The following is a 20,721-nucleotide window of genomic DNA, read 5'->3' as shown; positions in this document are numbered from 1 at the left end:
TGTGAAGCGAAGATGGCAATAACCCTTCATTTCATATGGTAGTTTTAAGGATTAAAAGCAACAATAAAGGTCAGTGCCCTGCTCCTAAGTATCTTGATTCAATCAATTTGCTCTTCCTCGCCACAGGGATCAGCAGCAAGTGCTTTTCTAACTTTCATGATATAACTGGCACCTCCGGGTGTTGTGGAGGACAGAACGACAGGACAGGGCAACAGAGGCAGGCGGTCAGAGGGCATCAAGCTTGATGAGGAAGGGGAGTGGGTGAGGAGGGTTGCTGTGAAATCAGGCTGCAAAGGCAGGCAGAGGCGCGACCAGAGGGCTGGATGCCAAGCCACGGGCTGCGGATGGCCCTGACTGCTTATCTTGTGGGCTGAAGCACAAAGAGTGGCACAGGGGCTTGTCAATAGCCTGGTGAGGACTGTCCTGGGGTCAGCAGCACATGACAGGCAGCAGAGAGGCGCAGGCCTGAGCCTGGATGCCGGTATCGGGTGAACAGTTCGAAGTTTGAACTTTGGCTCAGCCAGACTCTAGAGCCTGGAATGAGAGGGTCCTTAGCTCTCCTGCACTTCAGTTCCTCTACTGTAAAATGGGAAATTGCTTCACACCTAAGAACTTCCACAAACCCCCAGCACAGTGCCTGGCAGGGATTAGGGGATATAACGACAGCACTGCTAATTATTAGCACCATTTCTAAGCAGGAGCCAGAAAAGGACCTGGCAGGATTTGAGCTCTGGTCTAGGAAGTGGCAGTATGTATAAAGGTTTTGTTTCTCATGTTACACGGATCTGTTCTTGGTGCATATTCTATTACTTATACCTGCATGGCGGTGGGCTCATGGCCTGATTTCTCTGGGCCTTGCTTTCCTCTGATGTGACATAGGAACTGTACCATCTACCTTGCAGAGCTGCTGTTGTGAAGATTATAGAAACTTTATCATGAATCTGGCCCAGCATGACTGTCCAGTGAATGGCAGCTCTTCTTTTCTTTAAGAAAGCAAAGGAAGAAAGCCATCCTAAAAGTAACAAGGTCCAGTCAGATAGTGAGCATTTAGGGCTGTTAACTAGGAGCTATCAGGTCTCTCCTGGTCCTACTGAGGAGGCCAGGACATGAAATCCCACTTTCTTGTCACTATTACCAGCAGATGACAGTTGTGTTGCTTGCCACAGAAAGTGCCCAGCTATCAGAGGAACCGCATATGGCTGTAGGGTGCTTGGTCCAGAAATGCTCAGGCTATGGTCGGCCAAGATGCAGCCACCAATGGGGAAGCAGCTGTTGGTGGCCTCCCTTGGGAGCCTGACAGAATGTTCAACATGGCTCTTAGAAAAACAATTTTTGATTAAAAATCGCTCATGTAGGGGAAAATAACGATGGGGCTAATTCAAACTAGAATGGGTTGAATATCTGGGATACAGCTTATTGTCAAATACATATCACAAATTGGTAATACCTTCAAAGTGACACCTATCACGTTGATAGCCTCTTTCAGCTGAGGATGGCTTGTACACTGTGCAAGTTCTTCGCATATCCAGACTCCGAGGGAGCAAATAGCAATGCATCTTTAGAAAAAGAAGTAAAAGAAAGGAAACTCAAAAAATTTAATATATTTTCTTGGTATTTTCTAGTGACAAAGTATTTTAAATCTTTTTTACAAAATGGCCAAAACTACAGACATGTTAACAGAGTGTCTTCCTGAGAAAAAAGATAAGAAGCCCTCAATAGGAAAAAAAAAAAAAAAAAAAAGGAAGCCCTCAATAGTCCAGTTTTCAGGACACATAGAAATATTGATATTGGTTAGTAATTAAATATTTAATGAAATAAATGATCTATTTCCTGTTAGTAGTCACAGAGCACATATCAATTATTTTTGTTGACATTTTTAATTACATTGTATTGCTTCAAGATAGTTTTGAGGAAGAATCAAAAACATGAATCTTAGAAAATGATTGGAAACCGAGTTTTTAATTGTTTTCCTTACAGTAAAATGCACATCTACTACATATTTCATTATAAAGAATACCTGAATACAACTGTCAGAATCAGCTGCCCTGCTATTGCTTTTAAGCAATATGTTAAGACAAAGCCTTCTTCAAGTTGCACAGTCCTTTAAAAATTACCTTTTTCAGTTATAAATCAATTTTAAGAGGTAATTCTCTGTGAAATTGATATATTCTACTACCTTTCTCAATGATCAAAAAGTCATATTCCTGTTAATTTTTTCTGAATGCCCACATATAAAATTAAAATACTTGCTCCCAAACCTGTTCACTTTCAGAACAAAAGAGGGTTTTCAAGCCTATACTCAGAACCAGATGTTATCCATAATATGTATATGTTGTTCTTTGTACGAAGACGTCATATCCAGAGCTAATAAACTAAACGTACTGCTCCGCTCTCCACAATGAAAGTTCTTTGCATTGAATATAATTCAGCAATTAAAATTAATATATTTTGAGGCTTTAAAACCACCATGTTTCACTGGATTCTTGCCTCTTTAAATTAGGATAGGATAAGTGCTTCACAACAGGTTTATTAAAAGCACTTGGGAAACTATGCCACCTACCAAAGTGCACTCAGGGAAAGCACGTGGCCCAGTTTACAAGTATACGTGGTCTTTTTTGATTCTCTGACATCAGTATGATACAGGAGCTTGACACGGTTCAAACTCTCAACTGAGCAGTCACCTCTTGCCTGATTCCAACATTTATTCTCAGTCTACAAAAGCACTTTATATTCTTAGTTTGTACCTGTTTGTCACATGTTCTGTATGACACAGAACAGCCTCTTTATTTTCCCCCAGCTTAACTCAGACTCTGATTTTCAACCCACTAAAATCTATCCAACATGGAATTAAACGCTAAGTCATATTTTTACCACTTTAAGAGCCTCTCTTCTTTTGCAAGCTTGCATGTATGTGTGTATATAAATACACATTTTTTTTTACAACCCATTAACCTATCTGCTAAATATAATTCATTAAGAGTAAAGATCTCTCATTTCTTAGGAACATCTCCATTACCCCGTAACTATTAGCTTTGCACACTGGAGAACATTTTTGATCCATAAAATGGTTTCATAATGTGAACTACTCTCATCTGCCTTGAGTTTTTCAGCCACACTAGTTTATAAGCAGCTCTTCAATGCCATTTTCTCTTTGAAATTTATCATTTACATTCCCCATTTAGCATCTTTACTATTCTAACACTCTCAATTATTCCTTATGCCTTTCAGTTTCTGTCAGAGTTAAGTTCTCTGTATTCCAAATATGTCTTTTGTGATCCCAAAAGAGTTCTATTTCTCAAGACTTTTCTTTTAAGCTAATGACAGTACCACCTTCACTCTCCTTTAAATGCCAACACACTCTCTGGAGACCATTTGCTACTTTGCCATCTCACACCATTCTGGTTTATGTAACAGAAACTTAGTATTTTTTTCTTAACTTTTCTACATTATTATCACTCATGACTATAACTATCTTCTCTTGTAATTAGCCTCCATTTATTTGAAATCTTGATCATATTTCTCCTTACATCCACTTGCATGATCTAAATTTCACTAACTCCATGTTTCATACACAGCTAATTAAGACTGAACATATCATACACATTTCTTTTTTTTTTAAGATCTTATTTATTTATTCATGGGAGACACAGAGAGGAAGAGACATAGGCAGAGGGAGAAGCAGGCTCCCTGTGGGCAGCCTGATGAAGGACTCTATCCCAGGACTCTGGGACCTTGCCCTGAGCCAAAGGTAGATGCTCAATCACTGAGCCACTCAGGTGTCCCATCATACACATTTCTATTCGATTTTTCACTACAGAGAAATTTGGCTTCCTACGGTAAAGAAATAATGGGGGGAAAGGTACTGCCAAGACATGTTAAAGGTCTGAATGTCATAGGTAAATGAAAAGGACAATTGAAGGATTTTTCCCAAGTTTCTGGATCGAAAATCTGGGTAGAAGATGGTGCCCTTTACTGAGATGGAGTTGGAGGGACAGCCAGGAGACTAAACGGTTCAGTAGTGGTTGTGTTAATTTTGCATGTGTTAAGACATCCAAGTTGAGATGTCAAGTAGACAGCTTAATACATAAGCCTGAATATATATAATGGTTCACAGAAGAGGCCAGTCAAATAAATTCAGTATCATCAGTATCAACAATTCAATGGTATTTAAAGCCTGGTTACAATGAATAAGAGAATCTAGGAGAGTCATAGAGGGAGAAGAGGACCAGCCCTAAATCTTGAGTCAGTCTAACATTCAGACATTAGGTGGAGGAGGGAGACAGAACAGGAGCAGCTGCAGTGATATAGGAATAAAATCAGAAGAATATATTCTAAGGAAATTGCATTGTTCAGGAAGAGAGGAAAGACAGACTAATTCCAGAATTAGGAAGACAAGTATGCATATTAAAATTCCTAAGGTAATGTCTAAAAAAATGGAGTCTATGATTTCTACAACAAGAGAGACAATAAATGGAATGTGGGGGAAAATCATCTGAAAGAAATGAAGGAAGAAAAGGAGAGGGGGAAAATGAAGGCAAGAAAAGGGACAAAATGAGAGAATACTGAGAAGGACCAATAACAAAGTATGAAGGCAGATAAAAGAAACACATCCAAATGTGTCAGTAATTGCAGTAAATGTAAATGAACTAAAGATTCAGTTAAAAGATCAAGATCAGACATGATAAATATATAAAATAAAGAATTGCAATTTTTGCTAAGGCATTCTTTTTATTTTTAAGGATTTTTTACTTATTTATTCATGAGAGACACACAGAGGCAGAGACATAGGCAGAGGGAGCCCCAATGTGGATCTTGATCCCAGGACCCCAAGATCATGACCTGAGCCAAAGGCAGATGCTCAACCACTGAGCCACCCAGGTACCCCTTTGCAAAGGCATTTAAAGAGAAGAATATAGAAAGGTTAAATTTAAAAGGATAGAAAATATTATTTTAAAATATCTGAATCGATATGAGACAAGAGGTCTTTAAGAGAAAAAAAATCATCCTTAGAAATAAACAGGGTCAGTACATAAATTAAAAGAGATATGATTCTCTATAGAGATTTGATAATTCTATACTTCTATGCAGCTATTAATATAGCTTCAAAATATGTAAAACAAAGACTGACAGATAATACAAGGTAAAATAGATGCACCATAATAGTGGGAGACTTTAATACATCTTCCACAGTAAATGATTAATATGGTGAAAAAAAATTAGAAAGGATGTAAAATATTTGAAACACACGATTAAAATATTAATTGAATGCACATATCTAGAGCAGTACACCCAACAACTGAAGCAATGGTATATACATTTTTTTAAAGACTTTTATTTATTTATTCATGAGAGACAGAGAGAGAGATAGAGAGAGAGAGAGAGAGAGAGAGAGGCAGAGACACAGGCAGAGGGAGAAACAGGCTCCACTGCAGGGAGCCCGACGCGGAACTCGATCCCAGGTCTCCAGGATCACACCTTGGGCTGAAGGCAGCGCTAAACCGCTGAGCCACCGGGGCTACCCTATACATGTTTTTCAAGCCTACACAGGGAATTTGCAAAATGTGACTATATATTGGACCATGGAGCAAATCTCAATAATTTCAAAGACTGTCATTTGGCAGATAACATATTTGATCTGTGATGCCTTTAAGACATCAGTAACAAAAAGATAAGTAAAAATAACTATATACTTAGGAATTAATATATTTCTAAATAAATCATGACTCAGTGAATCATAATGGAAACTGAAAGAAATCTGTAGTGGAAAAATATTACATATCAAAACATACAGAACTCAGACAACAGAGCACCTAGAAATAAACAAATTTAAATGCTGACATTTGTAATGAAGAAAGGTTGAGTTAATATGCTGAATTAGGATACTATTATATTAAGATATCAGAATTAATATACTGATAAAAAAAGAGAAGAAATGACAGAATGTAATGACAGTAGAAGGAAGAAAGAAAAAAGAGCAGAAAGTAGAGAATAAAAACAAATTAGAATAAAGAGGCTGAACAAAAACAAAAGTATGTTCTTTAAAAAGACTAACTAAAGTGACAAATCTTTAGCAAGACTCTTGAGAAAAATCAGAGAATATATAATAAGGTCAGGGATTAAAAAGTGTATATAGCTACAGGATGAAAGAGATACTAGACAGCAAGAGGATAATGGAGGCATCATGTATACCAGCATATTTCAAAACTTAGATGGAATGGACAGAGTTCTAGACTAGTTTATCTAAGCTGTAAAAAAAAAAGAAAAAAAAAGAAACCTTATTATTCCTAAAATCATGGAAGAAAGTCAATGGTTAACCTTCTCATAAATAAATGACCAGGCCTGAATAGTTTACCATCAAGGTCTAAATACACAGGAGTACAAACTCTAATTTTACAACAATTCTTGCTAACTACAGAGAATGAAACAATACTTCACTCATTCTGTGAGAATATCTAACTCTGGAATCAAGCCTGACAAGGACAGGATGGGGAAGGAAAATTACAGGCCATAAATATAAATGCAACTTTCCTGAACAGAATGTTAGTCAAGTCAGATCCGGTACTGTATAATGCAATTAGAGTTTATTCCAAAATTCAAGAGTTTATTACCAAAATTCAAGGTACCCTAATATGAACAAATTGATAATGAATTTATAGCTGCTGGTAACAGGAAACTAGAAAATATAGACTAAGTTATCCACCAAAGACCACTGAAGAAATTAGTCAAAATACAAAACAAAACAAAAAACAAAGAATCCACCCCACTCCAATCCAGAAAGCCTTAAAATCATCAAAAGAGCTAACAAAGCAATGATGGTTGGTAGGCTGCTAGAGAGAGAGCAGGGCAGGAGCTGAGTCCTTGGAGGCGGCAGTAGGCTGAGCTGGGCTTCTGGAAACCTTGAGGTTAGAGGCAGAGGATGAGAAACTGATGTTCCCCTCCACTGCTTTAGCCCACTGCTCCCAGCTTGGGCTAAAAGGGCGGTTGCAACTATTTATTATGTAGGTGGCCCAGAAAACCTCTATATTGGTAACAGACTGCTAGCAACCTCAGACACCTGGCAGAAGCAACCAAAATATTTCCAGGCATTGCTAAATGTCTCCCTGGGTACAAAATCACCTCTGGTTGAGAATTACTACCCTATACATTATACCATTTTTATAAGTTTTCAGTTTATCCTTCCATTTTCTTCTTCATTAAAAAATAACAGAGGATATATGTATATATTTGTAATCTTATTTTTTAATTCTACAAAATGTAGCATGCTATGATCTTCTGCACCTTACTGTTTTCACTTAATAAAGGCACACTTTAAAGAAATTAAATAAAGCATTTTCTTGACATAATTCTTACTATACCTTTTATGTGTGTATGAGTAATGTGGAAGTGTTTTTTTTTAAACATTAACTGTTTACACATAAATTTGTATGTATCTTAAAATCCTAAAATAGTTTACCTTTTAGTCAACATTTACCTTGCACATTCATTTGGTTCCTCTGTGGCATTCTTCAGTAAAATATTTATGAGGTAATGCTAAAAACACAAAATTAAGTTAAATAAAAACTTTGTTTAGTAGTTGGTTTCCCACATGTTCTGACTGTGTTCCAGGCAGTCAGGAGTTACTGATGGACCAGGATGCTCTGGAAAGGCTCCCATCAGGGAGAACCTGAGAGGAAGGAAACACAGGGCTCAGGGGAGCAGCCTGGTGAGGGTCTTAGCCAGGGCCTCCTGGGCAAGTAAACCAGCCTGGAGAAGAGGGCTTCTGGCCATGCAATAAAAACCTAGCAAAGCAATTGAGACTTCAGATAGGAAAAGCTCAGTTTTTTTTTTTACTTCAATTAGATTATATATTGTACGTTAAATAATATATTTTAATTATGTACCATAAGTAAATAGATAGATTGATTCTGAGATTTGAAAAGCATTTTTGTTTGCCCCAAAGTCAGTTAAGGAGAGAAAAAATACTTTACTTTTATTCTCTAAGGAATTAATAACTTGACATTTCAAACTATTAGTAGTATTTAATCAGGCTAACAATGGGACTGAATATTTGGCTTACTTCAATTATTTCTTATAAACTCATTTGATGCACTAATGCAGCACAATTAGACCTAAATTTACTACAAACGATGATTCATTACATAATTACAATCCATAGGCATGATAAGCAGATCTAATAAAATACACCCAAGGAACATATCAGTTCTAACTGCAATATGCTCTGAATCTAATACATTTAATATCCCCCTAAAACAGCCTTCCAGAAAACAACAACAACTACTGAAAGATTTAAACAATAAAGCAGAATTTTCAGAGATAAGTAGATCAATGTATGATAATGGAAGAGATAACCACAGAGCTAGAATTGTAAAATACTAAACTTGAGATTCATTCAAATGCATGAGGTACCTTGACATCTTCGGTTCCTGTGATAACTTCCTTAACTTCCGGCACAGACTGTAGTAAAGGGATGTCCCGGTAGGTATTTGGAAAGCAGACAAGAGAACCGAGAATGGTGAGAGCTTCTGAATGAGGTGTCTGCACACACACGCACACACATACAAAAAAAAGGGAAAACACTCATTTTTTTCTTTTTCTAAGTCATAAACTTTACATAAGCAACATGCTTTGTTTCATGATTTTGGGAGAAAATCTTTACAATTATTTTATCCTAGATAAGAGGTATTACACTATGCCGGGTTATTTTCCTCCAGGTGAATATTTAAGTAAGAGAGGTTTGCCTAAATGAAAAAAGTTCCAAGGAATGGAAAATATCACTATACTCATATAAAACGCATTGTGAAAACTGGTCTGCAGATACATTCAGAGTCAGAAGAGCAAATGACTCAATCATGATTTTTACCTTTTATTTTTATTTATTTTTTAGTCAATGTTCTTGACAAAGCAAGGTAAGTGATATCAACTTAATATTATTAAGACAGTTAACAAAAATTCATAAGGAAGAGGGGTTGGGCTCAATTTCAGAAAGCAGAGAAAGAGAGCAGACACCACCTACCAAATTTCCTGTCTCATCAAGAACTACTTTGCAAAATAACACATAGTGTCTGATATCTAGTGAGATACAAAATTACTTGTTTGTTCATTATTGGAATTAGGTATATATTAAAGGAGACACTTTTTTCTAGATTTCAATCCAGCTAACACTTACTGGCAGCTATGATTAGCCAAGAATGGGGCAGGCACCAGGATAACAAAGGTATGCCATTCATCCATCTACCTTCTGTCTCTCTACTATTATCTGATAATTGTAACAGTAGCAGCTAACACTTATAGTGGTAGGCACTGTTCTAAATGCTTTATAAGCGCTCTTAGAATACCCTCAACAGGGACGCCTGGGTGGCTCAGTGGTTAAGCGCCAACCTTCAGCCCAGGGTGTGATCCTGGAGTCCCAGGATCCAGTGCCGCATCGGGCTACCTGCATGGAGCCTGCCTCTTTCTCTGCCTGTGTCTCTTCCTCTCTCTGTGTGTCCCTCATGAATAAATAAATAAAATCTTTAAAAAAAAAAAGAATACCCTCAACAATCCAATGAAATAGATACTATTATCATTTCCACATTACAAGTGTGAAAACTGAGGCTCCGAGAAATTAAATGGCTTTTCAAGTGACAGACCCTGATTTGCACTGAGGCCACCTAACTCCAGAGTCCCACTGGGCCTATTTTGTTAAGCATCTGAGGGTAGGAAAGTAAAGCAGAGATGGCAGTGTGGCATGTGGGGTGTGGGAGAAAAGGCAAATAGCACTGATACACAACACAGTGATGTGGCTATGAGAACCATATACTGGGGATATTGTGGGAGCCCAGAACATTTTTTACCTCTCTTGGTTCTCATCAGCACATGGGTCCAAAGACAATGTAAAACACGCAGAGAGATACTCTCTGGGAACCAAAATGAAGTAATGATTGGCTCTGCTCAGGACAGTTAGAGACACTAAGACAACCTGCTGCTAAAAGTCACATGGTGCCAGAGGAGCCAACCAGGCCAGCAGAGTGAGGCAGTGAGGTGAGGGGCAGGAGGCCTGTGTGGGCAGTGGGAATGGAGAGGGCAGAAGACCTGGGGCACCCATGGACCTGTAAAAGGCCCAGGAGCACAGAGCCCAGAGGCCATGTGGGCATGTGCTGCAGGAACTGGGGGCTCCTGTAGGCAGAGACTGAGAAAAGCACTGCAGCTCCCAGGTAGTGACTCCCAAGCCACATAGCACAGTGCCCACCTCATTCCACCAGCAGTGGCGCTATCAGTACGGAGCAGGAGTGTGAGGTGATGATGCTTTCAGGGAGATCAGAGTATCAGATGCTTACTGAAGCCAAGTGCAGGCCAAAGTGATGGGCAGCTCTATAGCATCAGGGATGAAGTTGCTATATCATTAATGGTTTATCTCATTTTTTTCTTTAAATACAAAAATTTGAAACCACTAGAGCAAACTGAAAATGCTAAGACTTGCCAAAGTTGGTCAGTGAGTACAGCTTGTTATGTGATCTGTACCACACAAAGTTCTGTGGTCACCACCCAAGCCTTTCCTCACCTGGCCCCTGGATGCAGGTACTAGTTCCCTTGGGCCTGGAAACACTTCACCAATTGGAACACCTTTCTTGGTTCCTACAGCGATCTGACAGCCTCTGCGCCAGAATGCCTCATTTCCTCTGGATCCAAACTGTGATGCCGAGTGTAGTCCTGTGCCCCCTTCTCCTTCAGATCTGTACTTACTCGCAAAGGATATTCCAGATCTATGATTTCAGTGCTTCGTGTATGCTGGACTCCCTGACATTTCTCTCTAGACCAGACTTCCCTCCTGAAGTCCAGGTTTGTATGTCATACCCCCTCAGGGGTAGAGAGGCATCTCACATTGATGAGCTCCATCTGACCTGAGTTCTGTCCTTCTCTGTGATACTACCCCACACCTCCATCAGTCTGTCCCCTCATTGGCTGCCTTTTCTTTTCCTTTATTTTTAAGTTAAGAAGATCTTTAAACATAAAAGGAGAGTGTTACAACTATATACCCAATACCAAGATTCAAGATTTTACCACTCTTGGCTCATCTGTATCCTTTTCTTTTCTTTTTTTTTTTTTCATTTCAATATTTAAAATTCACTAAGAAGTTTCCACTTTCAATACTTTAAAGTGACTTGAAGACATTATGTCATTCCACCATGGTCCCCAGCACCCCTGCTTTGTTTTTTTTCTTTGCATACATCATTTTCTGACACGTAATATAGTCATTTCATGTTTATAACCCCAACAAAGACAGGGGCTAGATGGTTTTCACTACTTCTCTACCCCAGTGGGTGCTCAATAAGTATCTCAGGATAAGGGGTGCCTCCTGCTGTCCCCATTTATCTGATGAACACTCACTGATGATATTTCAGGTCTCTGCTTTAGCATCATTTCTCCCATGAAGATCTTTCTAGATTTTTCTTTTTTTTTTTTTTTTTTTTTTTGAAGATCTTTCTAGTACATGTTTTCCCCTCCACTTCTCACCACAGAACTATTCTATTGCTGTCCCTCTGGGGTCTGCATGTGATTCTATCGTGGCTGCTAGAAACTCACGCACAGATATTAACACTATATCCTGTGAGTTTCTTCAATGTTGATCTAAATGCTTAAAAATAAATGTGAAGGTTCTTTGAGAATGATTATCCTACAATTTTCTTCAGAAATAAAGAAGAATAAAAATTTGTCATATTCTTTACCAAAAAAGTTGAATAAACTCAACATTTTTCTTTTTTTCTATCTTTCTTTTCTTCTTTCATCCTTCCCTGTCTCTCCTCTTTTCCCTTCCTTTTGCTTTTTACTTTATAAGAAGAAGTTAGCACATAAAAATACCAGCGTGAAATGCCAGCTATATACAGTATTAAAAAACAACTTAATTTAAAATCCAGGTTTGGATTTGAATTTACCCTGAACAGGAGAAATAAGTAGAGTGAAAAAGTAAAAACATGTCAAATAAAATTTGCATACCTAGATACTCATATTGATTTCAATACAAGTCCCTGGCAAACAGTAAAGCTTATTTCACTTATGCCATTTGCAAAGAAAAACAATTGAGTCTGAACAGATAACAGTTGTATAGAGCACAAAAATGAGAGGCCCTTTATTTTTTATTTTTATTTTTTTTGTTTTTTTTTGAGAGGCCCTTTAAATTTAAATGTATAAGAGTATTCTCTCAAAAGGCATTAACACATTGCCCTAATAGTGGAGGTAAATGTGGAAATTGCAAATAATTTCTTTTTGCAGCCCTGAATGTTCACTTAGTCTATTTGATTCTAATTTTTTAGTACAAGAATTTTGCCAGTTTTATTATACATTAAAAATATCTATTTATTATCTGCTTAAAATTTAAGTGTTCTAATATTTCTAACATTTTAAAAATATATTTTCTATTAGACTTATAATAAGCAAGATAATTATTTTAAAAATTATTGATAAAATAAGGGATAAATTTCTCTCTTTACTGCAGACATCTCTCTGTGCCACCATTTACTGGAAAATGCTAATAGACTCTAAGACAAGTCCTGCTTGTGACTGTGTAAATGTGCTGAAATATTAGTGAGGATATGATTTTTCACACTCTGGCCTTTTGATGAAACGCCTTCCCAATACCAGTGTGTCATCTTATCCTACAATTTCACACATCAGCTGCCAGGGCATCTACCCGAGAGCCCAGTTTCACATTGCACTAATGAGTCAACACCTGTTAAGAGTGGAGAAATCTGAACCTTGTTAGTGATTGCGAAGCCTCCTGGGAGTTTGGATGCTGAGCATTGTCATACTCACCGCTGGCGTGTCTGTACTGAGGACCCTGGCAGCAGCTGTGATGAAGTCCCCTACCAGCATTGAGAAGCCAGGCAAACCCAAGGAGAAGAAGCGGGGTGGACAGTGCCTTATAATGGTGTTTAAGATATCCTTAAAAAGGAAGATAAAAAAACACAACTGTAATTTTCAATAACAAAGCAAGTATACATATGGCCACTGTATGATAATCTGAGGGAACACAGGTCACAGAAATTTTTCAGTAAAAGGCAAACTGGGAGATGAGTTAGTTCAAGGGCTATTGTACCCATTTTACAGATAAAAGAATGGACACTAAGTTGTAAGATGACATGCCCCAAATCTAAATCATGGCGTTGGGACTAGACACTCCTTCTTTTACCTAAAGGTGAGCTCTTTGGACAACCTATAGGAGTGCTGAGGTAGGTATACAAATAAAACCTGCAAACATTTATCATTTCTAGTAGTCTTCAACTTTCAAAAGTTAAAGCACATTGTTACGTGAAAAAGTCACAAGTAGGCTAAGAGATGGAAATTTTCACTTTTTGGATAATTCTGTGTTAATCAATGGGAATGAATGGAGAGCAGTAATATTCTAAGCTCAGGCAGTTGGGATGGCTCTGGGTACAAGTGTGATCATGATGCAAAAGTGCAAATACAGCAGTTGCCTTTTACATGGTGTGCAGTGTGAATACCATCAACTGCCCAGACACCTGGTGTTCTTGTGACTGGAATGGCCTGTTTGTCCTTGGTGGGTGGGAGGCTAGCCCCTGCCCACCAGCTCTGTTGTGAGGCAGCCACCACATTCCAGCCTGTGGCAAAGCAGGACTCCACTACTGGGCAGCATTCCTACTACCCACGGCCAGGACACATCTCTGTAACCATCTGTGCAAATGTGTGTGTACATGGGGGATTAGTCAGAAAACCACAAACTTCTTTATGCAGTTCTAGACCATGCACATTAATCAAACCTACTGACGTACTAGACTTTATATGTCTTGTAGTTATTTAACCTATAGTTAGTCTCAAAAAACAAGCAAGAGGCATAATGCAAAAAAAAAAAAAATCTAGTTTCTTTTCTCAGATTTCAGTGTGGCTATTTAAGAAACTCTTTAAAATAATCCTGATTTAATTTGCTTAAGTTAGAGCAAAGTAGTAGCAACATGCCAAATTCTAATATGTTAAGTCCTTTGTAACAAAAATAACCTCATTTCACAACATGTAATCTTGAAAGAGAATTTTTATGTGTTCTCAATACATTTTTTCCCAAGATTTATTTTTTCCCTTACATAGTGGATTCATTTAGTTTCTACAAATTGTGTTGTTTATATCCTTAAAATGACTGTACAATGCTTACTCTTTTAGAGCTCAGATATGGTAAATAGTTTAGCAAGTACTAATTTAAAGTTTTAGCATTTCAGAATTTGTCCTATACCAAAAATAGATAAACAGACAGAGGAAGGAAGGAAGGGAGGGAGGGAGGGAGGGAGGGAGGGAGGGAGGAAGGAAGGAAGGAAGGAAGGAAGGAAGGAAGGAAGGAAGGAAGGAAGGAAGGAAGGAAGGGAAAAACCTGACCCACACTTCTCCCAGGTTAATGTTTAACCTGACTTTAATCACGTCCTTTGATACACTTTAGGGTCCATATCAGCCAAGGCAAACATTCTAAGGGGCTCAGCAGATGGATGCTGTAGTTTAGAAAGTGTGTAGTAAACTCATGTTCCAAGAGTGGAACAAAAGATCCACCTTTTTCATAATTAAACCTCTGATTAATGCCCTGGGCTCCTCACCACACACCTGTAATTACTCACAGAGGTACGCATTGTGCTGGGCCTTGTCTCGGAATATCAGGCATCAAGCTACCCGGCAGCAGATGGAAACACATTTCTGTTGACATATGCTGCAGTGAAAGGATTCATGCAAACCTGGCCAGCAAGGTAGCAGAATGCCATGCATCTGAAGATTAATAATGCAAACAACCATGATGTTAACTTTGTTATGTTTGTGCTAATTCCATCTGTTGAGATGAGGAACTGAGCTTTGAACTCTGTGGATTTTTAAAAATATTTGGCATATAACTTAAATAAGCCAATTTCACCACTGGAATTTAGAGTTTAACTTTTAAAAAATGCTTTTCTGGGACAAATTTGTGGGAATTATGAACTGAATTCTTTAAGAATCTAGGGCTCGAATTTGTACATGAAATCCATTTTGCTTCACAAGATTTATCTGCATAAAGGTAATGCTCTGTAAATGGGGCATTCACAAAAAATTACTAAGTTCCCATTGATGCTAAAGACAGCAGAAATGCATGGAGCTGAGATAAAGTTCCACACCCCCTGGATCTGGGCCAGTCACTTCAACGGAACCTGTTTCTATGGGCAAGAAGATTGGAAAGAGAGGGCAAAGTAACAGATGGCTAGCCTACCCAACCCTGCCACCCACGTAAGACAGAGCCCTGAGGAGAAGCAGGGCCTGGGTAGTTGTCGCCAGTTACAGTCAGCACTGGGGTAGGGGTAATGTGGGAGTCAAAGAGGGAACTATATGGCCAGTCAGCCAAATTATGGCCATATGCCTGCTTATTTTGCTTATCCACACTGAAATGGAACAACCCAAAGATTCTATCTTTGTGGTAACATGTTAAAATTAGGAATAACTGTGTGGTGCTCAAAAGAGCAGCTGCATGTTCCCAATAAAGGCACATCCACCAAAGGCTCTACTCATTTCTAGTAGAATCTTTCTTTCACCTTCCCTTCCATACAGTAAAATCACAGCTATGGCTGGAATCTCTGGAAAAATAAAAATCTGGAAACTGTGAAAATTTCCACACACTTTCCTGGGCTTCATATGTAGAGAAGACAGGAAGCTGCTTCCCAAATGTTAATTATTCATGTACGACGTTGTGCCTTTTGCCATATCCATGTCCAAAGTGAGCATTATTTGTCTGTTTTTGAAAGCAACTCACTTTTTTTTTAACTTAAATAAGATTATTCTGGAAAACTAGTATCCTACATCACAAATAAAAAATAAGCTTTATTTTTTTTATGTATTTCTAATACAATTATGGTAAAGCAAGGCTACCAAATTTCTGTTAAATAGCACTGACAGAGGCTCCCCTTGTCATAAAGGGGAGCTTGATCCTCAGCGTGGTGTAAAAGCTCTGTCCCTGCTCCAGCTGGCCTACCTAAGAGTCTCAAGGACCAGTGAAGGTGAAGAAAAAGGCTGTCGTTCTTACTGGGTGACTGGATGCTATTTAGTGAAACCTCCATTTTTGTGACCACAAGTGGGAAATGCTCCTGCACACAAACCCTGCTTGATGAAAAGAGATCTAGGACTGGAGCCTTGTGGCTTGGGTTCAAGGCCTAGTGTATTTGACTATGGGCTGATCATGTCATGCTTAGGGCTTCATGCTTCATGCTTCTCTTCCATGAAAGATGGACACATATATCTTCATATCTGAAGTATATATGTGAACACATGTCCTTCTAAACTGAAAAGGGCCATCAAATAAATACAGTAACAATTTTTTTTCCCCAAAAAGGTAAGGACTCTGAAGGATTTTACTTTCTAGAATTTACTTTGTGGATTTACTTCGTAGAATTCAGTGTTGATATTCAGAAAGAGCAAAAGATTCAAAGGTGGCATAAATAAGCCTCTCAGATTACATTAATTCAGATATTAAAAAACTCTAGAAATTAATACTCTCAAATAACATTCTTAGCAAAGCATTCTAGCAATTAGCTATAATGTATATAGAATTTCCACGGCAAATAATAAAATAAAAATAGGAAAATGATATTTTTAGATTTTCTAGCTTTCATTCTAGAATTTATAGGAGTTACAGAATTTACCCAAAACAAGTGAATCTGGTAGCAAAAATTAGTTTCTTTTCCCACACTCTAAACAGGCTAAAAACAATTAAGTAAAACAAGAAGTCCAATGAAAAATGGACTCTAAAACAGGAATCAAGTTTATTCTTGAAAATTGACCAGTATGAAGCACAGACAAAACTCTTTTACACGTTTTTGCTCAAAGGAAATAAACTTCATTCTGCAATATACTGCAATATAGCAAACAGACCACCAAAGTAGTATTCTCTCCTGTTTTTGGTTAAAGGTCCACATGCATTGTACACATTGAGTGCGAAAGTGGATTGTAAGATGATAATTGTGAGTTTGCAGCTTATCAAAAGATTCCGGCTTATGAGAAAGTAACTGGCGAGAACATCTGCCTCTTATCACTGATCTTACAAAAAATCAGGTAATTCAAATAGAGGCGTGTTGTTTCCTCTCCTCCAAAGCACCGTTCTATAAACACAAACCACATTCAGCCTGGTAAATGAATCGCTTTAATTGAATGCTATGTACACAGTAACTGGAAAAACCATAAGTGATAAGAAAAACATATGGTGATGGCAATAGAAATTGGTTTATTCATTTTGCATAGTGTTGTTTCTTTAGTTCTCTTATAATTGACCTTTAGAACGATAAATGTGTAAAATAATTTTGTTTATTATGGCTCCAAACCTTCCAACAATTACACAAAATGAAAATTTAAAAGGAAGGATTCATTCTGGAAGCATTTCCATTGTCTACATAATTGCACAGCTATAATTTAGTGCTCGTGTTGTTATGGAAAATAAAAAAAGGGCCATTACAGGCCATTTCAATTCAAAATATTGCACAGTGGTGTCAAAAATGGGGGAAAATGTTCACTTTAAAGCAGTTTAAAATGGATTAACCCTGTAAACAAAAACATTTCAATATAGTATTCTATGAAACACAAATGTTCAAGAAGTAGCCATCATTCAAATGGAATTAGAAATGTTGCAACTGTACTTTCACACCAATTACATATATATTATTCACTTAATATTTGCTCACGGCCCAGCAGATGATGGTTGTAACACAATAGCCGACCATCTGTCTCCCTGCCTTTCCTCAGCGGACTCGTGCCTGCTCCTCAGGAGCAAACAGATCCGGTTATTCCACCTAAAGTCACACAGACCTTCCAGGAGGCCAAAGAGAATTGTTAAGAAATAAAATTCATGTATAGAAAAAAATCACTAATCTCCTTCTTAATTTTTTACTTTAAGAAAAATAAAATGCTACATAATGAATAATTTCACTATTTTTCAAAGATACCTGCCTTTTATCTAGAAAAATCTAGAGGGAGCTCTTTTGTTTGGTAACAGGCATAATGTTCAGATCTAGTTATCTCATTAATCTGGTTAATGAAAAGGTTCAACTCATTTCACACCCAAATAGAATTTCTAATTATCAAAATATTTGAATGCAAAAGGATACTTTTAACACTAACCCTGGATATAATTTAAACTTTGACAATTAAAAAGGCAGCTACAAACCTGCAGTACCTTGAGGACATATTTGAAGTATCAATTATCTATTAGCCAGCTCAGAAATGCCGAGTGACAAAAAAAATTTTAGTTACTGGAAGAACAGATCCCTCAAAGTCCCAAGGCCTTGGCCCCTTTCTTCAGCTAGTAGGTCTCTGTGCCTTCAGCTCTGTGCAAAAGACACCCTTTACATACCATAGCTGCAACCTGGCCTCTTCATTCTCTACATTGGTTCAGATAGGACTTTTTACGTATAAAAATAAAGTGGTTATTATTATTCTGGCCTTTAAAAGAATCTCAGCAGATCATGTCATGAGCACTGTGCTTCTGGAAAAGTCACTGAAAATAAAAACACAGCAGAAGAAAGCTAAAAATTCCTTTCAAGATCTGAGTCAAAGAATATGCTACATGTTATCCATTAAAAGGGCCAAATATGGTTATGATCTGTTTGGAGAAAAAGCAGAGATTTTTGTAAATGCTGGACAAATGTGACCTCTCTGGGTGTAACTATGTTACCAAGGCCAGAAGAAATATGACAGGACAGAGTAATTGGGTCAGAGTAATTGGGTTCTGTAGCTAGAAAAACAAAGTCCCCTAGTACTTCTCATCATGAAATATGCTGTGGAGAAGACACTGAGCTTCCCTGACAGCAGGATGCAAAGGTAAAAGGGAGTGAGAAACCTAAAATGAACTTCTGATGGCCACAGGAACTGCTATGGCCATTTGCATGGAATCAGGATTTCAGGAGTGACCGAACATCAGGCAGGTGGCAGAGAAAGTCACTGCAACCCTCAGCCCTGAAGAGAGCCTTGAATGCTTTTATGATTGCTTGTAGTTAATCCTGCATCTGTGAGGAAATATTCTGCTAGCTTTCAAGTGGAGAGACTGTCTGACTGCTTCAGGAAAAATGGGGGACTGACTGGTTGATTAATTGATTTTAAGAAACATTATATGAATTTTATTTTATATTGAAGTTGGTATGTGACCAGGTTGTCTTGATTGCTTCTCTTTCTTATCTGTAAGAGTGTTATTGAGAGTGCTAAATACTAACCACTAGACCACCAGGGAGAGCTTTATTGAGATATAATTTACATGTAATAAAATTCACCCTTTAAAGGGTACAACTCAGGGGCTCCTGGGTGGCTTAGTTGGTTAAGCATCTGCCTTTGGCTCAGGTCATGATTCCGGGATCCTGGTATCAAGTCCCATATTGGGCTCCCTGCTCAAGTCCCATATCGGGAGCCTGCTTCTCCCTCTGCTCATGTCCTCTGTTTCCTTCTTTCTTTTTTCTTTCTTTCTTCCTTTCTTTTTCTCTTTCTCTCTCAAGTAAAAAACATTTTAAAGCGTACAACTCAGTCGTTTTCAGTAGATTCATAAAATTGTGCACTATCACCACTAATTTAAAACTACCTTCATCTCTCCAAAACGAAAACCCTCTACCCATTAGCAGTCATTCTCCATTTCTGCCCACCAGTCAGCCACTCACCTACTTTTCTGTCTCTGTGGATATGCCTGCCCTGGGCTTTCCAGAATATAGACTCATACACTATGTGGTATTTTTTTTACCTGGCTCTCACCTGGCAGGTTTTTCACAGTTCATCCATGTTGCAGCATGTAGCAATACTTTATTCCTTTTTATGGCTCAGTAATATTCCACTGTGCTGATACACTACATTTTGTTTATCCTTTCATCTGCTGATGGACATTTGGGTTGTTTTCACTTTTGGTGATTGTGAATAGTGCTACTATGAAAATCTGTGCACCAATTTTCATTTGAATACTTACTGTCAATACTTCTGGGTATATACCTAGGAATGGAATTGCTGGTTCATATGGTGATTCTATGTTTTAACTTTGGAGGAAGTAACAAACTGTTTTCCGTGGCAGCTTTACCACTTCACATTCTTACCAGTAACATATGAAGGGTTCTAATTCCTCCACTTCTTTGACAACACTTATTTTTTGTATGTTTTAAAAAGTATGATAGCCATTCTAGTGAGTGTTAAGTGGTATCTCTCTATAGCTTTGTTTTTTTTATTTCCCTGGTGACTAATGGTGCTGAACATCTTTTCCCATGCTTGATGGTCATTATATCTTCTTTGGAGAAATGTCTAAATCTTTCATCTATTGTCTTTTGGCTACTGAGTTATAATACTTCATGTATTCTGGGCACTAGACTCTTCTCAGATACAGGATTTGCAAATATATTCTACTATTTTGTGGGTTGTCTTTTACTTGTTTGATAGTGTCCTCTGGTGTAGAAAAATTTTTAATTTTCATGAAGTGTACTTTTAGCATTTTTTTCTTTTGTTGCTTGTGCTTTGATGGCAAATCTAATAATTTCTTCTAAGAGTTTTATAGTTTTAGTTCATATATTTAGGTCTTTGGTCCATTTTACATTAATATATTTGATCCATTTTGTGTTAGTGTCTTTTGTGTTAATGGTGTGAGGGAGGAATCCAACTGCATACTTTTGCACAAGGATATTCAGTTGCCTGAGTACCGCTTGTTGAAGAGATTATTCTCGCACTTAACCATCTTGGCCCCCTTGTCAGAAATCTGTTGACCAGAGATATAGGAGTTTA

General features: G+C 37.9%; 1 protein-coding gene across 9 annotated transcripts in view; it reads right to left on the bottom strand.

The window, feature by feature from the left end:
- RALGAPA2 (Ral GTPase activating protein catalytic subunit alpha 2) overlaps positions 1–20,721 on the bottom strand; it is a 327,065-nt gene that overhangs the window by 127,644 nt on the left and 178,700 nt on the right. For all 9 annotated transcript variants that reach the window (XR_005377488.1, XR_005377489.1, XR_005377487.1 and 6 more), the window contains 4 exons: positions 12,790–12,918; positions 8,407–8,535; positions 7,472–7,530; positions 1,448–1,556 (listed from right to left, as the gene is read on the bottom strand). Coding sequence is in view for 2 of the 9 variants with exons in the window: in XM_038571432.1 (XP_038427360.1) it covers positions 1,448–1,556; positions 7,472–7,530; positions 8,407–8,535; positions 12,790–12,918 (426 nt within the window). In the remaining 7 variants the exon portion in view is untranslated. The remainder of the gene's footprint in view (positions 1–1,447; positions 1,557–7,471; positions 7,531–8,406; positions 8,536–12,789; positions 12,919–20,721) is intronic.

The sequence above is a fragment of the Canis lupus genome, chromosome 24, assembly GCF_011100685.1.
Source record: "Canis lupus familiaris isolate Mischka breed German Shepherd chromosome 24, alternate assembly UU_Cfam_GSD_1.0, whole genome shotgun sequence".
Lineage (NCBI taxonomy): Eukaryota > Metazoa > Chordata > Mammalia > Carnivora > Canidae > Canis > Canis lupus.
Note: the sequence above shows the minus strand (reverse complement) of the source record. Positions and strands in the feature narration are given on the sequence as shown.